General features: G+C 50.8%; 2 protein-coding genes and 1 long non-coding RNA gene across 4 annotated transcripts in view; 2 read left to right on the top strand and 1 right to left on the bottom strand.

Moving 5' to 3' along the window:
- The window catches only part of abcc3 (ATP binding cassette subfamily C member 3), a 36608-nt gene extending 31568 nt beyond the window's left edge, over positions 1-5040 (top strand). Inside the window, exons 24-31 of the mRNA XM_023949375.1 lie at positions 1217-1416; positions 1627-1753; positions 1830-1931; positions 2803-2949; positions 3011-3169; positions 3244-3410; positions 3480-3674; positions 4500-5040. Of these exons, the coding sequence (XP_023805143.1) occupies positions 1217-1416; positions 1627-1753; positions 1830-1931; positions 2803-2949; positions 3011-3169; positions 3244-3410; positions 3480-3674; positions 4500-4611 (1209 nt within the window). The 3' untranslated portion in view covers positions 4612-5040. The remainder of the gene's footprint in view (positions 1-1216; positions 1417-1626; positions 1754-1829; positions 1932-2802; positions 2950-3010; positions 3170-3243; positions 3411-3479; positions 3675-4499) is intronic.
- Positions 5041-5153: 113 nt separating this feature from the next.
- Positions 5154-9363, top strand: LOC101161126 (WAP, Kazal, immunoglobulin, Kunitz and NTR domain-containing protein 2-like). The gene is made up of 2 exons (XM_023949376.1): positions 5154-7403; positions 7486-9363. The coding sequence occupies exons 1-2, from the start codon at positions 7239-7241 to the stop codon at positions 9004-9006; spliced, it is 1686 nt and encodes a 561-aa protein (XP_023805144.1). The 5' UTR covers positions 5154-7238; the 3' UTR covers positions 9007-9363.
- A 1635-nt stretch (positions 9364-10998) lies between these two features.
- Positions 10999-18503, bottom strand: part of LOC110014463 — a 16269-nt gene continuing 8764 nt past the window's right edge. Inside the window, exons 3-5 of one of the 2 annotated variants that reach the window (XR_002872166.1) lie at positions 12867-13317; positions 12623-12720; positions 10999-12224 (exon numbers count right to left, since the gene is read on the bottom strand). This is a non-coding gene — a long non-coding RNA (uncharacterized LOC110014463). Of the gene's footprint in view, positions 12225-12622; positions 12721-12801; positions 13318-18503 lie in introns of those variants that run through there. The other variant, XR_002872165.1, reaches the window with a different exon arrangement.

The following is an 18503-nucleotide window of genomic DNA, read 5'->3' as shown; positions in this document are numbered from 1 at the left end:
CCAATCGGGACCGGCGCTCGCTTCACGCCAAAACCCACAGATCAGAGAAACAGATCAGTCATGAAGAAACGTAGCGTGTTAAAATTATTGAATCCACAGAAAGATTTCATTCATTTATAACCGTTAGGAATGTCTGTGGGCGTGGCTTCAGGTCAGGCGCTTCGTCGTTTTCGGCGGGTGTAGTTTTGTGGGCGTGGCTTCATGTCAGGCCTCAGATTTTTTTTACAAATGTAAAGCATTGATCGTGTAGAAACATCTCTGCTGCGCAGAAAGAATGTCAACAGTAGAGCCAAAGCTCCGCTGTGAAAGGATTGAAACTGTGGGGAAAGTGGGCGGGGTTTGTGGGCGTGGCTTCATTGACTTATTTTTGGGCAGGATTGACTAAAATGACAAACAGTCACTTATGTGAGTTAGTTACTATAGTTTATAAGGAGTCATTTTTCTCTGAGGTTTGGTGTCGGCTCCACCGTCACGACGGTTCGAGTCACAGACGCTGCAGAACTCTGACACCGTAAACCGTCAGCTCCACTCAGCTGTGTTCTGGTACCAAACCCAAAGCTTAGAACCTGCTAAAATGGAACCCTTTCCAAGATCAGACAGACGAAAAGCTGTCAGGGTCCGACAGGCTGCAGGTTCAGGATTTTCCTGATTGCTAGCCCTTGTGCCATCTTGTGGGGTCCAGATGACCCCATGGTCTAGCATGTTCTAGATCCATCATCATTGAAGGACCCGCTGGTCAGAACCCATCTTCACTGGTTCCAGGTTGGAGAGGTCACGCCTGTCGGCGGACGGCGAGCTCCAGCTGTGATCTGGAGGCGGAGACTAACCCGCGTTCTTCCTGCTGCTTCTGTGCTGCATGACCTTTTTACTGGCGTTCATACGGACATGAAGGGGCGGGGCAAGCTGCTGTAGCGCTGAGAGGATGTGGCTTAAGCTAACGGTGAACACAGCCAAAACACCTGCAGGTGACGGCGGTTCTGCAGGCAGAGCAGACTGTTTACCGCGCATTCCTGAGGTTTCTCCTGGAACATTGGCTGGCTGCTTTTCAACTATCTGGAAATGAGGGAATCGAACGATGGCTGCAGGTGTTTTGCTGCTTAACTGCCTCTGCGTGTGCGTGTGTGTGTGTGCGCCGCTCCTTTGCTTCGTTCTGACATTTCTGAGCACGTGCAGAGGCCTCGTGGCTTTAACGCTGGTCGTTTGTCTCCCTCCGCAGAGGTTTTACGTCGCCTCGTCTCGGCAGCTGAAGCGTCTGGAGTCTGTCAGCCGCTCTCCCATTTACTCCCACTTTTCGGAAACCGTCACCGGCTCCAGCGTCATCCGAGCCTACGGCAGGCTGGACGCCTTCGTGCTGATGAGCGACGCCAAGGTGGACGAGAACCAGAGGAGCTACTACCCCGGGATCGTGTCCAACAGGTGAGTGCCCCGCCCACCTGACGCGGCGCCGCTGCTCCTCCAGATTAACAGGTGTCTCCTCGCTGTGACCCGCTGACCACACCTGATCCAGGTGATCAGCAGGGAGACGCCCCGCTGTGGCTCTGAACAGTGGAACACCGACGCAGCACAGCCGCTGGAAGCGGTTCCCTGGTGTTCTGCCGGTTGAGCAGCCGTCTCTCCTTGTTGCAGGTGGCTGGGGGTCCGGATCGAGTTCATTGGGAACTGCATCGTTCTGTTCGCCGCTTTGTTCGCCGTCATCTGGAAGGAGACGCTGAACCCGGGTCTGGTGGGGCTGTCGGTGTCCTACGCTCTGCAGGTACGCTGAGCCCAAACGTGGTCAGCAGCCCTGACCTGAAGCCCTCTGAGACCTGAGATCTGACTCCGCCCCCCAGGTGACCATGTCTCTGAACTGGATGGTGCGGATGACGTCAGACCTGGAGAACAACATCGTGGCGGTGGAGCGAGTGAAGGAGTACTCAGAGACCAAACCAGAGGTGAAGGAGCACGCCTTTGCCTTTAAGGAGGTGTTGGCGCCGCACTGCTCTGAATGCGCCATAAAAACGCCCAACCAATCAGCTGGAACAACACAACCATGAACCAATACCGTAAACCAGAACCAGAGGCGCTGCTGACCCGACACAGACAGGACACTCTGTACTCCCTGGTACGGGGCGCATTCATGAAGCCTGGAGATTCTTGAAGGAGAAGCTTTGGGGGGCCAGCTCTTGGGGGGCCAGCTCCTGGGGGGGGGGCAGCTCTTGGGGGGACCAGCTCTTGGGGTCTTATCCATGTGGTTTTGGAGCTGGAGTTGGTGCAGAACCAGGGCTTTGCTGGCTTCAAACCTGATGATAGGTCCAATTTCTGACAAATAGCTAACACCAGCACCGTACAGGTCACATGACCACATATGTCATCCATCTACTGTTTTTTTTTTTTTTTTTTTAAATCGACGGCTAACAACCGATACATAACAGATTTGGACTTAAAGTAGAACCCATCCTGAAAGTCCTGGTCCATAGCAACCATTGACTTGTTTTCATGTCTCGAGCTCATAAACGTGTTTCCAGACTTTTGTGTTTCTACTTCAAAGTAAGTTTTACGGTTTTCCTTAGCGACCGCTGACCACACCCACTACGAGCCGCTTTGGCACATGGGTGTGTTTAACTGAATACCAGCTGAAGAGAACCGGGTCTGAAGGTCTGTTTCCTCAAAGGCGTGGTCAGGATTTCCAGGCAGTCAAGGTTCTTGGTGACGGAGCGGTTCCATGAAGGAGCCTTCTCAGACCCAAATGGACACTGAAGGAGGGGGTTTGGATCAGGGGTTGAAGTCTGAGGTTCTGCTTCATGAAGCCGTTTTTCCCCACAGGCTCCTTGGGAGGTGGAGGACAAGAAGCCCCCCCCTGAATGGCCCACGGACGGGAAGGTGGAGTTCCACGGCTACAGCGTTCGCTACAGAGACGGTCTGGACCTCGTCCTGAAGAACATTACGCTGGACGTGAAGGGAGGGGAGAAGGTGAGGCAGAACCTTCGGGGGGTGGGGGTTCCGACACAGACGCTCATGGCGGTTTCTGCAGATCGGCATTGTGGGGCGAACGGGGGCCGGCAAATCGTCCATGACGCTCTGCCTCTTCCGGCTGCTGGAAGCCGCTGCAGGAGAGATCACCATCGACGGCGTGAAGATCGCAGAGATCGGCCTCCACGATCTGAGGTCCAGACTGACCATCATCCCTCAGGTACCCGAGCTGACGGGGCTCCGCCCACAAACCGGGCTTGGCTTTGGCTCCAACCACACACCTTTCTGCCTCAGGAACCCGTCCTGTTCTCCGGGACCCTGAGGATGAACCTGGATCCTTTCGACAAGTACTCGGACGAAGACGTGTGGAAAGCTCTGGAGCATTCCCACCTCCACGGGTTCGTCCGGAACCAGCCGGCCCAGCTGCAGATGGAGTGCGCCGAGGGAGGAGAGAACCTCAGGTGGGTTCCAGGAGAGTCCAGGCCGTCCTGGCTCCTGAAGGGGGTGTTGATGCGCTGCTGTGTGTCCAGTGTGGGTCAGAGGCAGCTGGTGTGTTTGGCCCGAGCTCTCCTGAGGAAGACCAGGATCCTCATCCTGGACGAAGCCACCGCTGCCATCGACCTGGAGACCGACGACCTCATCCAGTCCACCATACGGACTCAGTTTGAGAACAGCACCGTCTTCACCATCGCACACAGACTCAACACCATCATGGACTACACCAGGTGGGACTGCGGTTCTGTGTTCATGTAGAGTCCAGCAGCTCCAGACCTTCCCTGCTTAGCATTCATGCTAGCTGTCCTTTGTTAGCTGATGGACGTTTAGCTTAGTATTGTCAGCGTTTTCTCTTATCTGATCAGTTTCTTGTCTTCAGCGGTAAATAAGCATGTGACCAACGCTCCACCCCCACACACCTGTACTAGACTGAGCATCAACTTTTAGAGTATTTTTAGGGAGGTGTATCAGCAAGATGTACGATACGCATCACCGTATTGTACCAGAGCCCTTTAAGGTTATGATGCAACTTTTGTTATGAAAGTTCTAGAGAATCTACATTAATGTTGAACATAAACAGAACTTTATTTCCTCAATCCTACTGTTAGACACATTCATTCTATTGATTTTCTTATACTGAAAAATGTTTTCTTGTGGAAATCAGACAATGTTGACCGTTTCCTTTCTATACTTAAGTTACCAAAATAAAAGCAGCTTGTTTATGAGAGACAGCTGCAGTGCTTCACGTTGTGATCATTAAAGAAACTGAATTTTATTACAATGAAAGACATATTGAAGTTCTGGTTAAATTTTTTCAAAGTTTAAAGAGAGTCATAATATCAGGAAACGTCTCGTATCTCCTGCCGATGGTCGTCGCCACAGCTGGAGCTCAAAGGGTTAATCGTGTCGCGGTGCTCTTTATCGCCCTCTGCTGTTGGTGCTTTTAAACTGACGTAGCCGTGTCACATGGAAGCCAGAGTGTGACGGTGAACGTGTGCACGGCAAGCCGTGATGTCTGAGAATGTGGTCCTAACCCGACTCCTCTGGTCCTGCAGAGTTCTGGTTCTGGACAAGGGGAAGATCGCAGAGTTCGATACCCCCACCAACCTCATCTCCAAGAGAGGGATCTTCTACGGCATGGCCAAAGACGCCGGCCTGGTCCAGTGAAGGCGCCGTGCGACCTCCCTCCTGCTCCTTCGGGCCCTTCGTTGTGGTGAAGCCGGGTCGCGGGGATGACCCGGCACCTCCAGACCGCCGCGGCTTCGTCTCACCTGCATCTGTGGCGTCTGAACAGGAAACACGTGCTGCTCGATGGCGCCTGCGCTGCCTTCAGTGCCTTCAGCCGTGGGAGGAAATGCCAGTGAACGCATCGTTGTCACTCAGCTGAAAGCAGGAATGTTTTCTACCAGCAGAGACGAACACTGTGCCACTTCAGGAGAAAACCCCGCCCACTTTTTTTTGTACTGTTATTTATGCTTCTTTTAGAGAACTTTGCTGAGTTAGACATGTGATTCTTCTGTGAACCCAATCTATAAAAACTTGAATTACTGTATCACCAAAATGCTGACGCCTTTATTAAAAAAAATGGGAACAACATCCGGGTCTCTTCTTCACCTGAGATCACCTGAAACAGTGTAATGTCTGTGAACCGCCACCAGGGGGAGCTCACGCTCAAGGATACCGATGCTTCAAGATCCACAAACACCAGCGTTTCACCCGTGGGGCTATGAAAGACAGATCCAGAAACTATCAAGTGGCTGGGGGGGGGGGGTCACAGTAACCCCACAGGGGAGAAAAGCTCATCGTGAGAAGAGACTGTCACTCAATCGGCCGACACCCCCGCATGCCCTAGGTTACAGACCCCTGTGGGCTGTGGAGGGGCCCATGCCGGCCTTCGGGGGGGGGCCACACAGAGGACATGGGGGGGGCAGCCTGCTCAAGTCTCCAGACTTCAGATATATTTTTGTTTTCACAGAGACTAAAATAAAAAAGATCCTTCTCTTTGCTTTTATTCCCCCCCCCCCTCGGGTCAATGTGGGACAGTCGGCCTTCAAACTGGGTCACAGAACCGGAAACAGCAGCCGGAGAGTCTCCAACGATGTCATGAAGCGGACATGGTTTTGTAGAACTCTGCATGCTAGATCAGCCTGATCTCTAAACGTCGTTCATGAGATCCACACGGACGCCGCTCCATGTAACGATCAGGCTACAAACATCTGGCAGTAGCTCCTCCCACACCTGCCATGAACACATCTGGACAGGCGGCGAGCAGAGAATTCAGATGAACGCAGCTCTAATCTGACGGAAATCTTCTATGGCTGCAGATCTTCAAGGACGTTCTCCTGGTAGAGACCAGAGTTTGTGGACGGGTCGGTGGTTCAGGACCGGGGCTGCAGAGGAGCCTCTGCCATCACACTCCCACCTCTGTGTCTGACTCTAAAAGGGTTCCAGTCCTTTTGTGTTCTCTGAGTCCAGATGTTCCCCTGTCCTCCTTCAGCTCTGCATGGATCCAAGTCCCAACTCTGACCTGAACCGAGTCCAGGGAGGTGGGGCTTCTTTCATGGCCTGCTGGTCCTCTTCAGTCACCTGTTCAGAGTCCTCCATGATCTGTCCCAAAGCTGCAGGACGCTGGGTGTGGCCTCCAGGTTCTCATCTGTTCTAGACTTTTAGGATTCATTCGAGACACAAACGAGCAGCACAGACAAAGATTAAACAGGAGGGCAAAGACGTTTTCAAAAGAACACGTCGTGGCTTTGCAGGAAATGCTCGTCTCTCCATGTTCTCCAGGAACCGCTGACGGAACCTCGGATAACCTCTGCGCAGTCCTGGCGCATGCGCACAGCTTCCCCTGAAGCTCAGACTCTACAAAAGCCGTTTGAAGCCCAGATGTTCCGCAAACTTGAAGCAGAAGCAGCAGACATAATGATCCCCCCCCCCAGGACCGAGACCTGCTGCTGTGCGTTTCAGGTAAACAAGGCCGTTCTGCCGCGCACGCGCGCAGCGTGGGTCCGCGGTTTAATAGCTGCCTGTCCTCGGCTGAACCGGAGGAAGTTCTTCAAAGAGAAATTCACAACTTCATTCATTAGTCGCTGCGCGCCTGCGCGCGCCGCCCAGCCCCGCCCCCTGAGCCTGTCCTCAGCTCACCTCTGCCGCAGTCGGGTCTGCGCTCCGGATTCTGGACTCACGTTTGGGTCGGGATGTCGAAACCTTCGTCTTGTCCAGATTCCTGCACGCATGCGCGTCTGGGGAAGGTTCGTGCGCACGTGCACGCATCCGCATGTAGGAGAAGTAACGAGTGAACAAAGACACGGAGGTCAGCTGATGAAGGCAGATGTTGCGCAACAGCAGCGCAGACGCCTGCGGAGTTCAGACTCATCACAACCAGACTTTGTTTTCTTCATCGCATCATCCGTTTGTTTTCATTAAAACTTTTCAAAAACACCCTAAAAGTTCGAGCGCGCGCGCGCGGCGTCCCGTCACAGACAGAAACCACCGTTCCTCTGAAGTCTCGCGCGTCTTGGCACGCCGCGCGCGCAGAGCACAAACAGTTAAACGGGGGACCCCGCGCGCCTATTTAAAAGGCAGGTGCCCCCTCTCCCCCCACCCCCGCTCATCTTAAAGCTTCTCCCGGCGCGTGAGCAGCAGCGTTCATCTTTGCACCGGCCGGGCTCCGTTCCGCGCGAGCATCACTGACTGACCCGCTGACACGCGCCCGCTGCCCTGCGGACCCCAGCGCGTGACTCCTTCCCCCCCCCCGCTGGACTGTTCAGGCGCGCGCACTCGCCTTGCTGAAGATGCTGCTGTGGCTCTGTATCCTCGCGCGCGCGTTCACAGAACTCCGCGCCGCAGGTTTGCCGCCCGTGACCCACGCGCACTCGGGCATCTGCCCCAATGACGTGAACCCCAACCTGTGGGTGGACGCCATGAGCACGTGCACGCGGGAGTGTCAGTCCGACCAAGTGAGTATTTTAAGGTTTACGGCTCGTGCACATCTGATGTTGTGATGAAGATGAGGAGTCTGATGAAGGTGTCCCCCCGCAGGAGTGCGACTCCTCTGAGAAGTGCTGCCAGAACGTGTGCGGGGGCCGCAGCTGCGTGGTCGCGCGCTCCGCGGCGGGGGCCCCGTCCATGACGCCCAAAGAGGCGAGCTGCGCGGGCTTCACGTGCACGCAGCAGGGATCCGAGTGTGACGTCTGGGACGGTCAGCCCCACTGCAAATGCCGCGAGCGCTGCGGGCGCGAGCCCAGCTTCACGTGCGCCTCCGACGGCATGACGTATTACAACCGCTGCTACATGGACGCGGAAGCGTGCTCAAAGGGGGTCACGCTCACGGTGGTCTCCTGCCGCTTCCATCTCACCTGGCCCAAAGCAGGTCACCCACTGCTCCGCATGACCACTGTGGGCCCCACCACCACTCCCCCGCCACCCCCCACCGAGCCGCTGCCCCCCCTGGTGGTCAGAAGCCCCGCCCATCAGATGGTGAATGCGGGGGACACGGCCAGCTTCCTGTGCGCGGCCACAGGCCCGCCCCAGCACGACGTCACCTGGGAGAAGCAGGCCCCCCCACGCGAGCAGGGCGTGGCCTTAAGGCGGAACCACATGATCGGAAACATGGTGGTCACCAACGCGGGTCAGCTGGTGGTCTACAACGCCCAGCCCGCCGACTCGGGGGTGTACAGGTGCACGGTTCAAAACCCCTCCGGGTCAGTCCAGGCCTTCCACCTCCTCACCGTGCTGCCCGCTGAGGCCCCAAGCCCCCCGCAGTCCAAAAACCAGAGCCGCTGCCCCCCCGAGGCATGTGTGAGCCCCCCCATCCCGCAGGAGGACTGTGGGAGTGGGCTGGAGACGGTGAGCTGGTTCTACGAGCCGAACGCCAACGTGTGCCGAAGCTACACTTCCTGCAGCAGCCAGGAGCCGCCCCGGCTGTTCGAGTCCCTCCAGGACTGCATGCGGTGCTGCGGTCCGGAGCCGTCGGGTCCCTGCGGACTCCCCAGCCTGCAGGGGCCCTGCAAGGCGTACGAGCCGCGGTGGGCGTACAGCAGCGCCCTGCGGGGGTGTCACACCTTCATCTACGGCGGCTGCGGCGGAAACGACAACAACTTTGAGTCCAAACGGGCCTGTGAGGACAGCTGCCCCTACCAGAAGGCCCCCCCCTGCCAGAGTTGCCCGCCGCGCGCCAAGATGGTGCCCAGCTTCTGCCGCAGCGACTTCGTCATCACCGGCCGCCTGACGGATGTCAGCCAAGAGAAGGACGCGGGCCACGCCCTCGTGACCATCGACAAGATCTTCAAGGACGAGAAGATGGGTCTGCGCTTTTTTGGGAGGGGGCCCCTGGAGGTCACGTTCCTCAATGTGGACTGGAGCTGCTCGTGCCCGAACATCACGGGCGCCGCCGCCGAGGGCCTCCTCATCATCATGGGCGAAGTCAGCGACGGCATGGCGGTGCTTCAGCCCGACAGCTTCATGGGCACCGCCAGCCCTCGCCGCCTCCGGAGGCTGCAGGACGTGGCGTCAAAGAACGCCTGCGAGCTCCTCCGGGCGATCACCAGCAGCCCTCAGTAGAGAGACGGCAAGGAAGAATGTTTCTGAGGGGGTCCACGGTTCGAATCCCGTTTCTGAGGACAGTGGACGACCGTCAGGACCAATTTCCTCTTTATAAATATGTACAGAATCTAAACTGGGATTGCAGCTCCTGTTGGTGACGGGTTCGAGTCCCACTCCCATCACCTTCTGATCCATTTTTACCCAGAAACCCGTATCGTTTTCCAGGACAGTTTCTGCAGAGCGGCAGGAGTTATTCAGAAAACACCTGAGTTGAGGGCAGGACTGTTGGCGCAGAGCAACCCCGCCCCCCTTTCCCTCCATCCTCACTGAGAGCTCTCCCACTAGCTTACAGCCCCTCGCCATCAGAGAACCATCCATCCGTCCAGTTCTGATCCAGATTCCAGGAAAACAAAGACGTTCATGGATCGGTTTGTCTGACAGTGGATGATCAGAAGGGGGCGGAGCTAGAGCAGGGAGCTTGTGGCCCCGCCCAGAGTCTCTTCTACGTCACAAATTGAATCTCTTTCAGGAGGCATTTTTCCGTCTGCTGCTGATTTGTAACAACTTGAATCTTTAAGCGCTCCATCATCAGCAAACGTTCAGAACTGCATCTTCATCAGAGTCGGTCTTTAACAGATCACCGAGGTTGTAAATTATTTCCTATCTACTGACCTTTTTTCAGCTTCCTCCTGGCATATTTATTAAACATATTTCTGTTTATGAATCCAACTATTTTGTATAATTGTTTTGAGAATAAAATGAACCAATCAGACGTTCTTCTGTCATTTCTGGACTTCTCCGTCCCGTCTGGAGTCTGCGCTCGCTCCACCTGCAGACCTCTGACAGGACGTGATAAAAGAGGCTGGGGAATAGCGTATTCCCAGCCCCCCTCCATCCCTGAAAACTTCAAAACAGGTCCATCCATCTCCAGGCCCTGGTGGCGTTGTAAATCTGCTTCGCTCTGCCTAATTGGGTACGGAGCCCAAGCCGTAAAGCTGGGAAGTGTTTCATGGCGTGCCAGCCGGCGTCTCAGGCCTTGGTGGGCTTCAACCAGGGTGTTCCGCCTCCCAGAGGAGACTCTGTTTCTTCAATCCGGAGGGGGCGGGACGGCGTTCCATCACAGGAGGAGGCAGCAGGACGCTGAAGGCGGCTCTGCAGCAGCAGCGGCAGACGCTCTGGAGAGAAAACCGCTCAGTCTGCAGATCCAGATTCCACGCCGCGTACTGACGTTTGTCCCATCACGCCACGTTTGACAGTAAAACTGGACAAAAACATGCCACTTCAGATTTTATGATAATGGTGGTATAGTGGTTAGCACCGTCACCTAGGGAGAAGGTTCAAATCCCACATTTGGGGTTTTCTGCAGGCGCCTCAGTTTCCCCCCACAGTCTAAAGTCCTGCTTCAGAGGTGGATTTCTCTGATTTGTCATTTTTCAGAACCGTTTTACGGTTGTGGGGTTGCTGGAGCCTATCCCAGCTACAGTTGGGTGGAGGCAGGGTCACCCTGAACACGTCTGCTACACGGACTCAAACTCAACTAGACCCAATTTAAGACTTTAATCTCAACTGTCCAGGTGAGTCGGGGGGGGGGGGGGGGGGGGGGGGGGGTAATGGGCAAACCTGCAGGCGCGCACGTGACATGCACAAATTATAAAGTATCAGGATCGCAGACAAGCCATAAATCTGAGAAGGTTGGCGCTGTTTATTACACGACATCTTCATTCAAATACTGTAATCCTCAGGAAACCATCCAGAACGGATATTTGTGATTAAAAAGGTAAATCTCCATCAGACAAAAACTGATGGAGATTCATAATCTGAATTCTACATAAAATTAACAGAAATCTGCATAAAAGTCTATCTTTATAAATTTAGATCATCATAATCTGAGATTATTTTAGAATGCATGAGATGATCATGAAGTTCCTCATAAACTGAGACCTTCAAAAAATGAAATCTTTATTTAAAACCAGAAAAATAAAATTAAAAGTGATGTATGTGTAAATTAATAAATAAATAAATAAAAAAAAGAGACAATGAGATTTTTAAAATCTGAGATTGTCTTAATCTGGGATCTTTTGAACAGAAATGACTAAAATCGTAGATCTTCATAATCTGAGACTTTAATTAAACTACATTCTCATTATCTGACATCCGTATAAACTAAGACATTAATAAACAGATATTTAAAACCTTATGACAGATTGAAGGGAGCAGACTGGAGACGCGATGCAGAGAAATCCAGAGACTCTAGTGATTCTGTTCAGACTTCAGGAAGAAAAGTTCACACTTTCATGTTTTTCTGTATTATTTGGTTTCAGATTGGCAAAATTCTGCTCCGTATTTGTGTTTCTTCACAAATTTTATGGACATAAGAGAAAATGTGTATATTTTATGTTTTAAAAACAGATGTGAATCCTTTTCCAATTACCGATCCGAAGCCCATTGAGACCACCGTTGTGAATTTGGGCTTTATAAATAAAATTGAATTGAATTGAAAATTGAATTTTCTGTGAACTCGGTCAGGCTGTTGGGCCAAATATTTTGTTTTTATTTTGGATTTGTTACTTCAGCCGTCTATATATATTCACAGTTTTAGGAAGCGTTCCGTGGTCTCTGGTCGTCCAGTTTGGGGTCAGACTAAAGGGAATTATTCAGAAACTCTTCATCACTACAGTCATTACTGCAAAAACTGAACTTTTGCATGCAAAAATATGAATAACCCAAAAAACAGCTGATTTTTAACGGGTACAAGTATTTCTGTGAATCCTCTAGAAATATTTTTGATCAAGTTGCTGTAAAATCGCTATATTTTAAATGTTTTTGATCACAGGAAAACCTTAAAGACAGGATGAACTTTAACAAGTTTGACATTTCTGTGGTTCAGTCATATTTAAGCAGCATCATCCACATCGTCATGAAATTTTCTAAACCTTTTTAATGGATTCCAGTGTCTGATGGACTTAGGTTGAAGTCGTTTTGCTTCATTCAGGTTCAAAATCCTCATTTTGTTGACTAAATCAAACCCATAAAGTAAAACCTGAACGGCCCAGGTTCCAGTGACACAAAGAACCAAACAATAAGGCAGCAGGAGGGACTTCAAGACAGAATCACAGCAGACAAGAACCAGACGGCCTCTGAGAAACAGACTTAAGTAGCCTGGAGGTCGTCAGCCAAACGAGGAGCAGCTGAGCTGAAGGTGAAAGCAGGTGACAGGTAGACCAGGCAGATTTGACCTGGAAGGAACTGAAGAAAAGCAGATCCAGAACAATGAACCAGAGAGCGGTTCATGCAGATGGAACTAAAGATTGACCCTGTTAGTTTTCTGCTGAGCTCAGATGTTTAGAACATTTTCTGTCAGCGAGCGACAGCATGAAGATGCGACGCGTCAATTTAAAGCCGGACTAAAGGAGTATGGACACAAATGAACATTAAAAAAGTCAACTTCCACACGTCTGCACGTTTGGACAATAGTTCTGAAGTTCAAACCACCAGACGTGTTTTAGTTTGACCGGATCACAGTCGGGGTCTTCCAAACAACCAAACAGAGACTCTGTCAGAGACATGTGTCTTTGTGCTGCTTGTTTTTGTAAAGAAACTGTTTCTGGGCTGGAAGGTTCTGGAAATCCTGTACCTGGATGAGGAGATCAGATCCCCGTCTCATTCAGGACCCGAGTTCAGTCGCATGACGGTGAAGGAGGTTCTGACGCCTTTGGAGAATCGACGGTTCAACTGAGGAAAGTGGATCAAATATGTAAAAAGCAAACAAATGCTATCAATTACCCCCCCATGTGAATGAAAAACACCTTGAGCTGCTTTCATGTGCGGCGCAGGGCTGCAAAAGCACAATTTATTATCAATTAAAACTCTGCACATACTCTGAAACATGTGTGATCCTTCTTTCAGGCCTTCATGCTTTTCCAATTTGAGCTGGGCCAGCCTCAAGTTATGCTTTGATATGTTTTGGCTCGCCGCTCCGTTTGGTCTCAGGTGGGGTCGATGCGTTCACGAGCTGGGTTCAGGCGAGGCCGCCGCCGCGGTGTGGTCCGGGCTGTGAGGACGTTCCCCTGCCAGGAGCTTCCAGCAGGCCGAGCGCCTGCGGAACGCATCAGCGAGCCGGGTGGTTCTGGACCTTTGATTCATGACATGCATCTGTTCTGGTCATATCATCTGGAAGCTCCGACTGCAGATGAACAGGCTCCCGCTGCACTTCATCATCTCATGGCGGCTGGTTGCAGGTCTGAAGGAAGGGAAATCACTGAAACATGTTGGTCTTCATCTCAAAGACTCTTCTTCATCAGATGCTGAAGGATTTCTGACTCCATCAGTCTGAAAAGATAATCAGCAAATGACAAAAATCAAATCCCGAAAAACCTTTGCAGAGATTCAATTTACCTTTATTTAAATTACAGTTTCATGTTAGCAGCAAATATAAATAATTCTAATTCAAAATTATAAACTTCTAATTACAATTATATATATATATATATATATTTAAAAAAACGCCCCTCTCACTCTCCGCGGGTGGTTTTTCCTCCATATATATATATATATATATAATCTAGCCACAGGGGTTGCAAGCCAGTAACTTCTGTGCCGGTCCCAAGCCCGGATAAATAGAGAGGGTTGCGTCAGGAAGGGCATCCGGCGTAAAAAAAATATATATAAATATATATATAGATATATATATATATATATATATATATATATACACACACACACACACACACACACACACACACACACACACACACACACACACACACGATGGCGCAGTGGTTAGCGCTCTTGCCTCACAGCAAGAAGGTCTCCAGTTCAAGTCCCAGCTGGGGTACGTGAAAAACTACATCAACAGGGGACCTCTCTGTGTGGAGTTTGCATGTTCTCCCCGTGCATGCGTGGGTTCTCTCCCGGGTCTCCAGCTTCCTCCCACCATCCAAAAACATGCTTCATAGGTTAATTGGCAACTCTAAATTGTCCCTAGGTGAGAGTGAATGGGTTTGTGTTTGTGGACATTCTACCCTGCGACAGACTGGCAACCTCTCCAGGGTGTCCCTTGCCTTCGTCCACAAGTGGCCAGGATAGGCTCCAGCAGCCCCGTGACCCCGAAAGGGAAAAACGGTTAAGAAAATGAATGAATGAATGAATGAATGAATGAATGACACAATAGGGCAAAAATTATTTGGTCAGCCACCTGTTCTCCCACTTCTAAAGATGAGAAAGGCCTGTAATTTTTATCATAAGTATACCTCGACTATAAGACACAAAATAAAAAATAATATACTAAGATCATATTGTCTGATTTTTAAAGAATAAAAAAATATATAATTCCATCTTCTAAATCTGTCTTGTCACTTTCAGGGTCACGGGGCTGCCTGAGCCTATCCAGGCCACTAGTGTGCATATCCCATATTTGTGTGTGTATGTATATATATATATATATATATATATATATATATATATATATATATACACACAACCACCTGCAGAGGGTGAGAGGTGCGATATATATATATATCGCACCTCTCACCCTCTGCAGGTGGTTACTCACACAAGCTCGGGTCCTCTACCAAATGCCTGGGAGCTTATGGATCCTTAGCAGTATCTTAGCTGTTCCTAGCACTGCGCTTTTCTGGACTGAGAGGTCTGAGGTCTTTCCAGGTATCTGCTGCAGCCACTCCTCCAGCTTGGGGGTTACTGCCCCCAGTGCTCCAATCACCACAGGCACCACTGTCACCTTCACTTTCCTTGTTTCTCCAGTTCTTCTCTGAGTCCCTGGTATTTCTCCAGTTTGTCATGTTCCTTCTTCCTGATGTTCCCATCGCTTGGCACTGCCACATCCACCACAACGGCTTTCCTCTGTTCTTTATCCACCACTACAATGTCTGGTTGGTTCTCCGTCACCATCCTATCAGTCTGGATCTGGAAGTCCCACAGGGTCTTTGCCCTCTCATTCTCTACCACCTTCTGAGGTGTTTCCCATTTTGATCTTGGGGTTTCCAGTTCATATTCTGCATACATGTTCCTGTATATTATTCCAGCCACTTGATTGTGGCGCTCCATGTATGCTTTACCTGCCAGCCTCTTACATCCTGCAGTTATGTGCTGGATTGTTTCAGGCGCCTCTTTGCACAGCCTACACCTTGGGTCTTGTCTGGTGTGGTAGATCTACACCTTGGGTCTTGTCTGGTGTGGTAGATCTACACCTTGGGTCTTGTCTGGTGTGGTAGATCTACACCTTGGGTCTTGTCTGGTGTGGTAGATCTACACCTTGGGTCTTGTCTGGTGTGGTAGATCTACACCTTGGGTCTTGTCTGGTGTGGTAGATCTACACCTTGGCTCTTGTCTGGTGTGGTAGATCTACACCTTGGGTCTTGTCTGGTGTGGTAGATCTACACCTTGGCTCTTGTCTGGTGTGGTAGATCTACACCTTGGGTCTTGTCTGGTGTGGTAGATCTGAGCCTCTATTGCTCTGGTGCTCAGGGCTTGTTCCTGGGCTGCCAGGATGAGTGCTTTGGTGCTGTCCTGTAGGCCAGCCCTTTCTAGCCATTGGTAGGACTTCTTGATATCAGCCACTTCAGTTATGGTCTGGTGGTACATCCCATGCAGGGGTTTGTCCTCCTATGGGGATCTGTCCTCCAGCACTGTATCCTCTGCTCTCCATTGCCTGAGACATTCACTGAGCACACTGTCAGTTGGGGCCTTGAGCTTGATGTACTCATGCATTTTGGATGTTTCATCCTGGATAGTGGCTTCTACGCTCACTAGTCCTCGGCCTCCTTCCTTGCGGCTAGCATACAGTCTCAGGGTGCTGGATTTGGGATGGAACCCTCCATGCATGGTGAGAATCTTTCATGTTTTAACATCCGTGGTCTGTATCTCTTCCTTTGGCCATCTTATTATTCCTGCAGGGTATCTGATAACTGGCAGTGCGTAGCTGTTTATTGCCCGGGTCTTATTTTTGCCATTGAGATGGCTTCTCAGGACTTGTCTTACTCGTTGGAGGTATTTAGCTGTTGCAGCTTTCCTTGTTGCCTGCTCCAGGTTGCCATTTGCCTGCAGAATTCCAAGGTACTTGTAATTGTCCTCGATGTCTGCTATTGTTCCTTCTGGGAGTGAGACCCCTCCTGTGTGGACTACCTTGCCTCTCTTTGTCACCATCCGGCTGCATTTCTCGAGCCTGAATGACATCCCAATGTCAGTACTGTAAATCCTGGTTGTGTGGATCAGGGAGTCAATGTCACGCTCGCTCTTAGCATATAGCTTGATGTCATCCATGTAGAGGAGGTGACTGATGTTGGCCCCATTTCTGAGTCGGTATCCATAGCCAGTCTTGTTGATTATTTGGCTGAGGGGGTTCAGACCTATGCAGAACAGCAGTGGGGACAGAGCATCACCTTGGTATATCCCACATTTGATGGACACTTGTGCAAGTGGCTTCCCATTGGCTTCAAGGGTGGTTTTCCACAGCTTCATCGAGTTTCCTATGAAGGCTCTTAGAGTCCTGTTGATGTTGTACAGCTCCAAACATTCAGTGATCCATGTGTGTGGCATTGAGTCATAGGCCTTCTTGTAATCAATCCAGGCTTTGCACAGGTTGGTGTGTCGTGACTTGCAGTCTTGAGCGACTGTTCTGTTGACCAGGAGTTGCTGTTTGGCTCCTCTGGAGTCTCTACCAATGCCCTTCTGTGTGTTGCTCATGTATTGATCCATGTTTCTATTTATCTTGGTTGTAATGATGCCTGACATGAGCTTCCATGTTGTGGAGAGACAGGTTATTGGCCGGTAGTTGGATGGGACTGTTCCCTTTGAGGGATCCTTCTGGATCAGGATCTTTCGCCCTTCCGTTAGCCATTTGGGGTGAGTCCCATCTCTTAGCAGCTTGTTCATTTGTGCTGCCAGGTGCTCGTGGAGTGCGGTAAGCTTCTTTAGCCAGTAGGCATGTATCATGTCAGGGCCCGGTGCTGTCCAGTTCTTCATACCTGAAGCTCTTTCTTGGATGTCTGCCACTGTGATGGTTACTGGATTCTGTTTAGGGAGGTTGCTATGTTATTTTCTCAGAGAGACCAGCCACTGGGCATTGCTTTTTTGTGCTGCCTCTTTCTCCCATGTCCTTTTCCAGTACTGTTCAGTTTCCAGCCTTGGTGGGTCTGCTCGGCTGTTTTGACCCTGCCACTGAGTGTACACTTTTGCAGGTTGAGTTGCGAAGAGCCTGTTTATTCGTCTGGCTTCATTGTCTCTTGTGTATCTCTTTAGGCGGCTGCTCAAGGCTAAGAGCCTTTGTTTGACAGTTTCCAGTGCTTCAGGTATAAGCATCTAGCTGTATCTCTTCGATACTTGCTTTCTCATTGTACCTCTTTGAGCCTCTGTCAGCTTACTCACATCCTTCCGAGTTGCCTTGATTTTGGCCTCTAACCGTTGCTTCCATGGTGGGTACTGTTTTCTCCCATGGCTACTCTTATAGCCAAGCATCTCAATGATCACTGCTGCTGGAGTATAGACCAATTCATTGGTTTCTGTGATGGTTGTGGTAGGAATTGCCCTCAATGCTTCATTCACGGTTTCCAGTAGACTTTCAGGCGGTACATCATTTAACCGTTGTAGCTGGTGTCGGGGTTGCCTAGTGTTCATTCTAGACATGATCTTGTCTTTCAGGTCAGTCGCTCAGCGTATATGTGGTTGTTGGGGCTGTGTACCCAATCTCAGGGTGGGAGTGTGGTATAGCCTCCTCTCTGACCTGTTGTTCTGGCTCTCCCGTGGTATTGCCATTGTATTGTAGCGCTTCAATCTCAAGTTGTGACAGGAGTTGCCGCTTGTGGATGTTCGGGCATTGGCCTACCAGTTGTTTGGCAGTTAGCCTTGATTGTGGGTTTCGAAGCATCCATTCATTCCACATTCTCTGCATGTATCCCCTCTGGGTGGGATTACTTGAGTAGTAGCATTCTAACAGAACCTTGTTCTCACATCTAGTCCATTTCCGTCTTGTTCCAGTAGCCCACTTTCCATCAGGGTGCTCTGGCCCCCCAGCACCTGACGCAGACCTTGTTTGGCCGGGCGACGTCTGAGCCGGCATGACATGTGATTCATTGTCTCTCTCGAACATCCGGTTCCGGGTTACACAGCAGGACGCGTGGCGTGCCTCTCTGCGAATACAACTATCTTCAAATTACTTAAAAGGTTGATTTTCCCCCAAAAAAAATGCTGACCATGCCCTCGAAGAAACCCCAGGAATACGAAGACCTCAAAAAGACTCTTGACATTATTCAAGAAACGATGAAAAGTTTTATGGAACAATTGTCGGCTAAGCTAACGCCACTTTGGGAAATGATGGAAGAGTTCCGAAGATTTCGGGCTCAAAACGAGCAGCGAGAAAACCGGGTCGAGATTCTGGAGAAAAGACTGGACGATGTGGAACAGCAAGTAAGGATGAATAATGTAATTCTCACTGGATTACCGATCAAGCCTCAAGCGAAGCTGAATGCAGCAGGAGCAAGCACTGCTAATGCTAGCGCTAG

Source organism: Oryzias latipes, chromosome 19 (assembly GCF_002234675.1).
Source record: "Oryzias latipes chromosome 19, ASM223467v1".
Taxonomy (NCBI): Eukaryota; Metazoa; Chordata; class Actinopteri; order Beloniformes; family Adrianichthyidae; genus Oryzias; species Oryzias latipes.
This window is presented reverse-complemented; position numbering and strand designations above follow the sequence as displayed.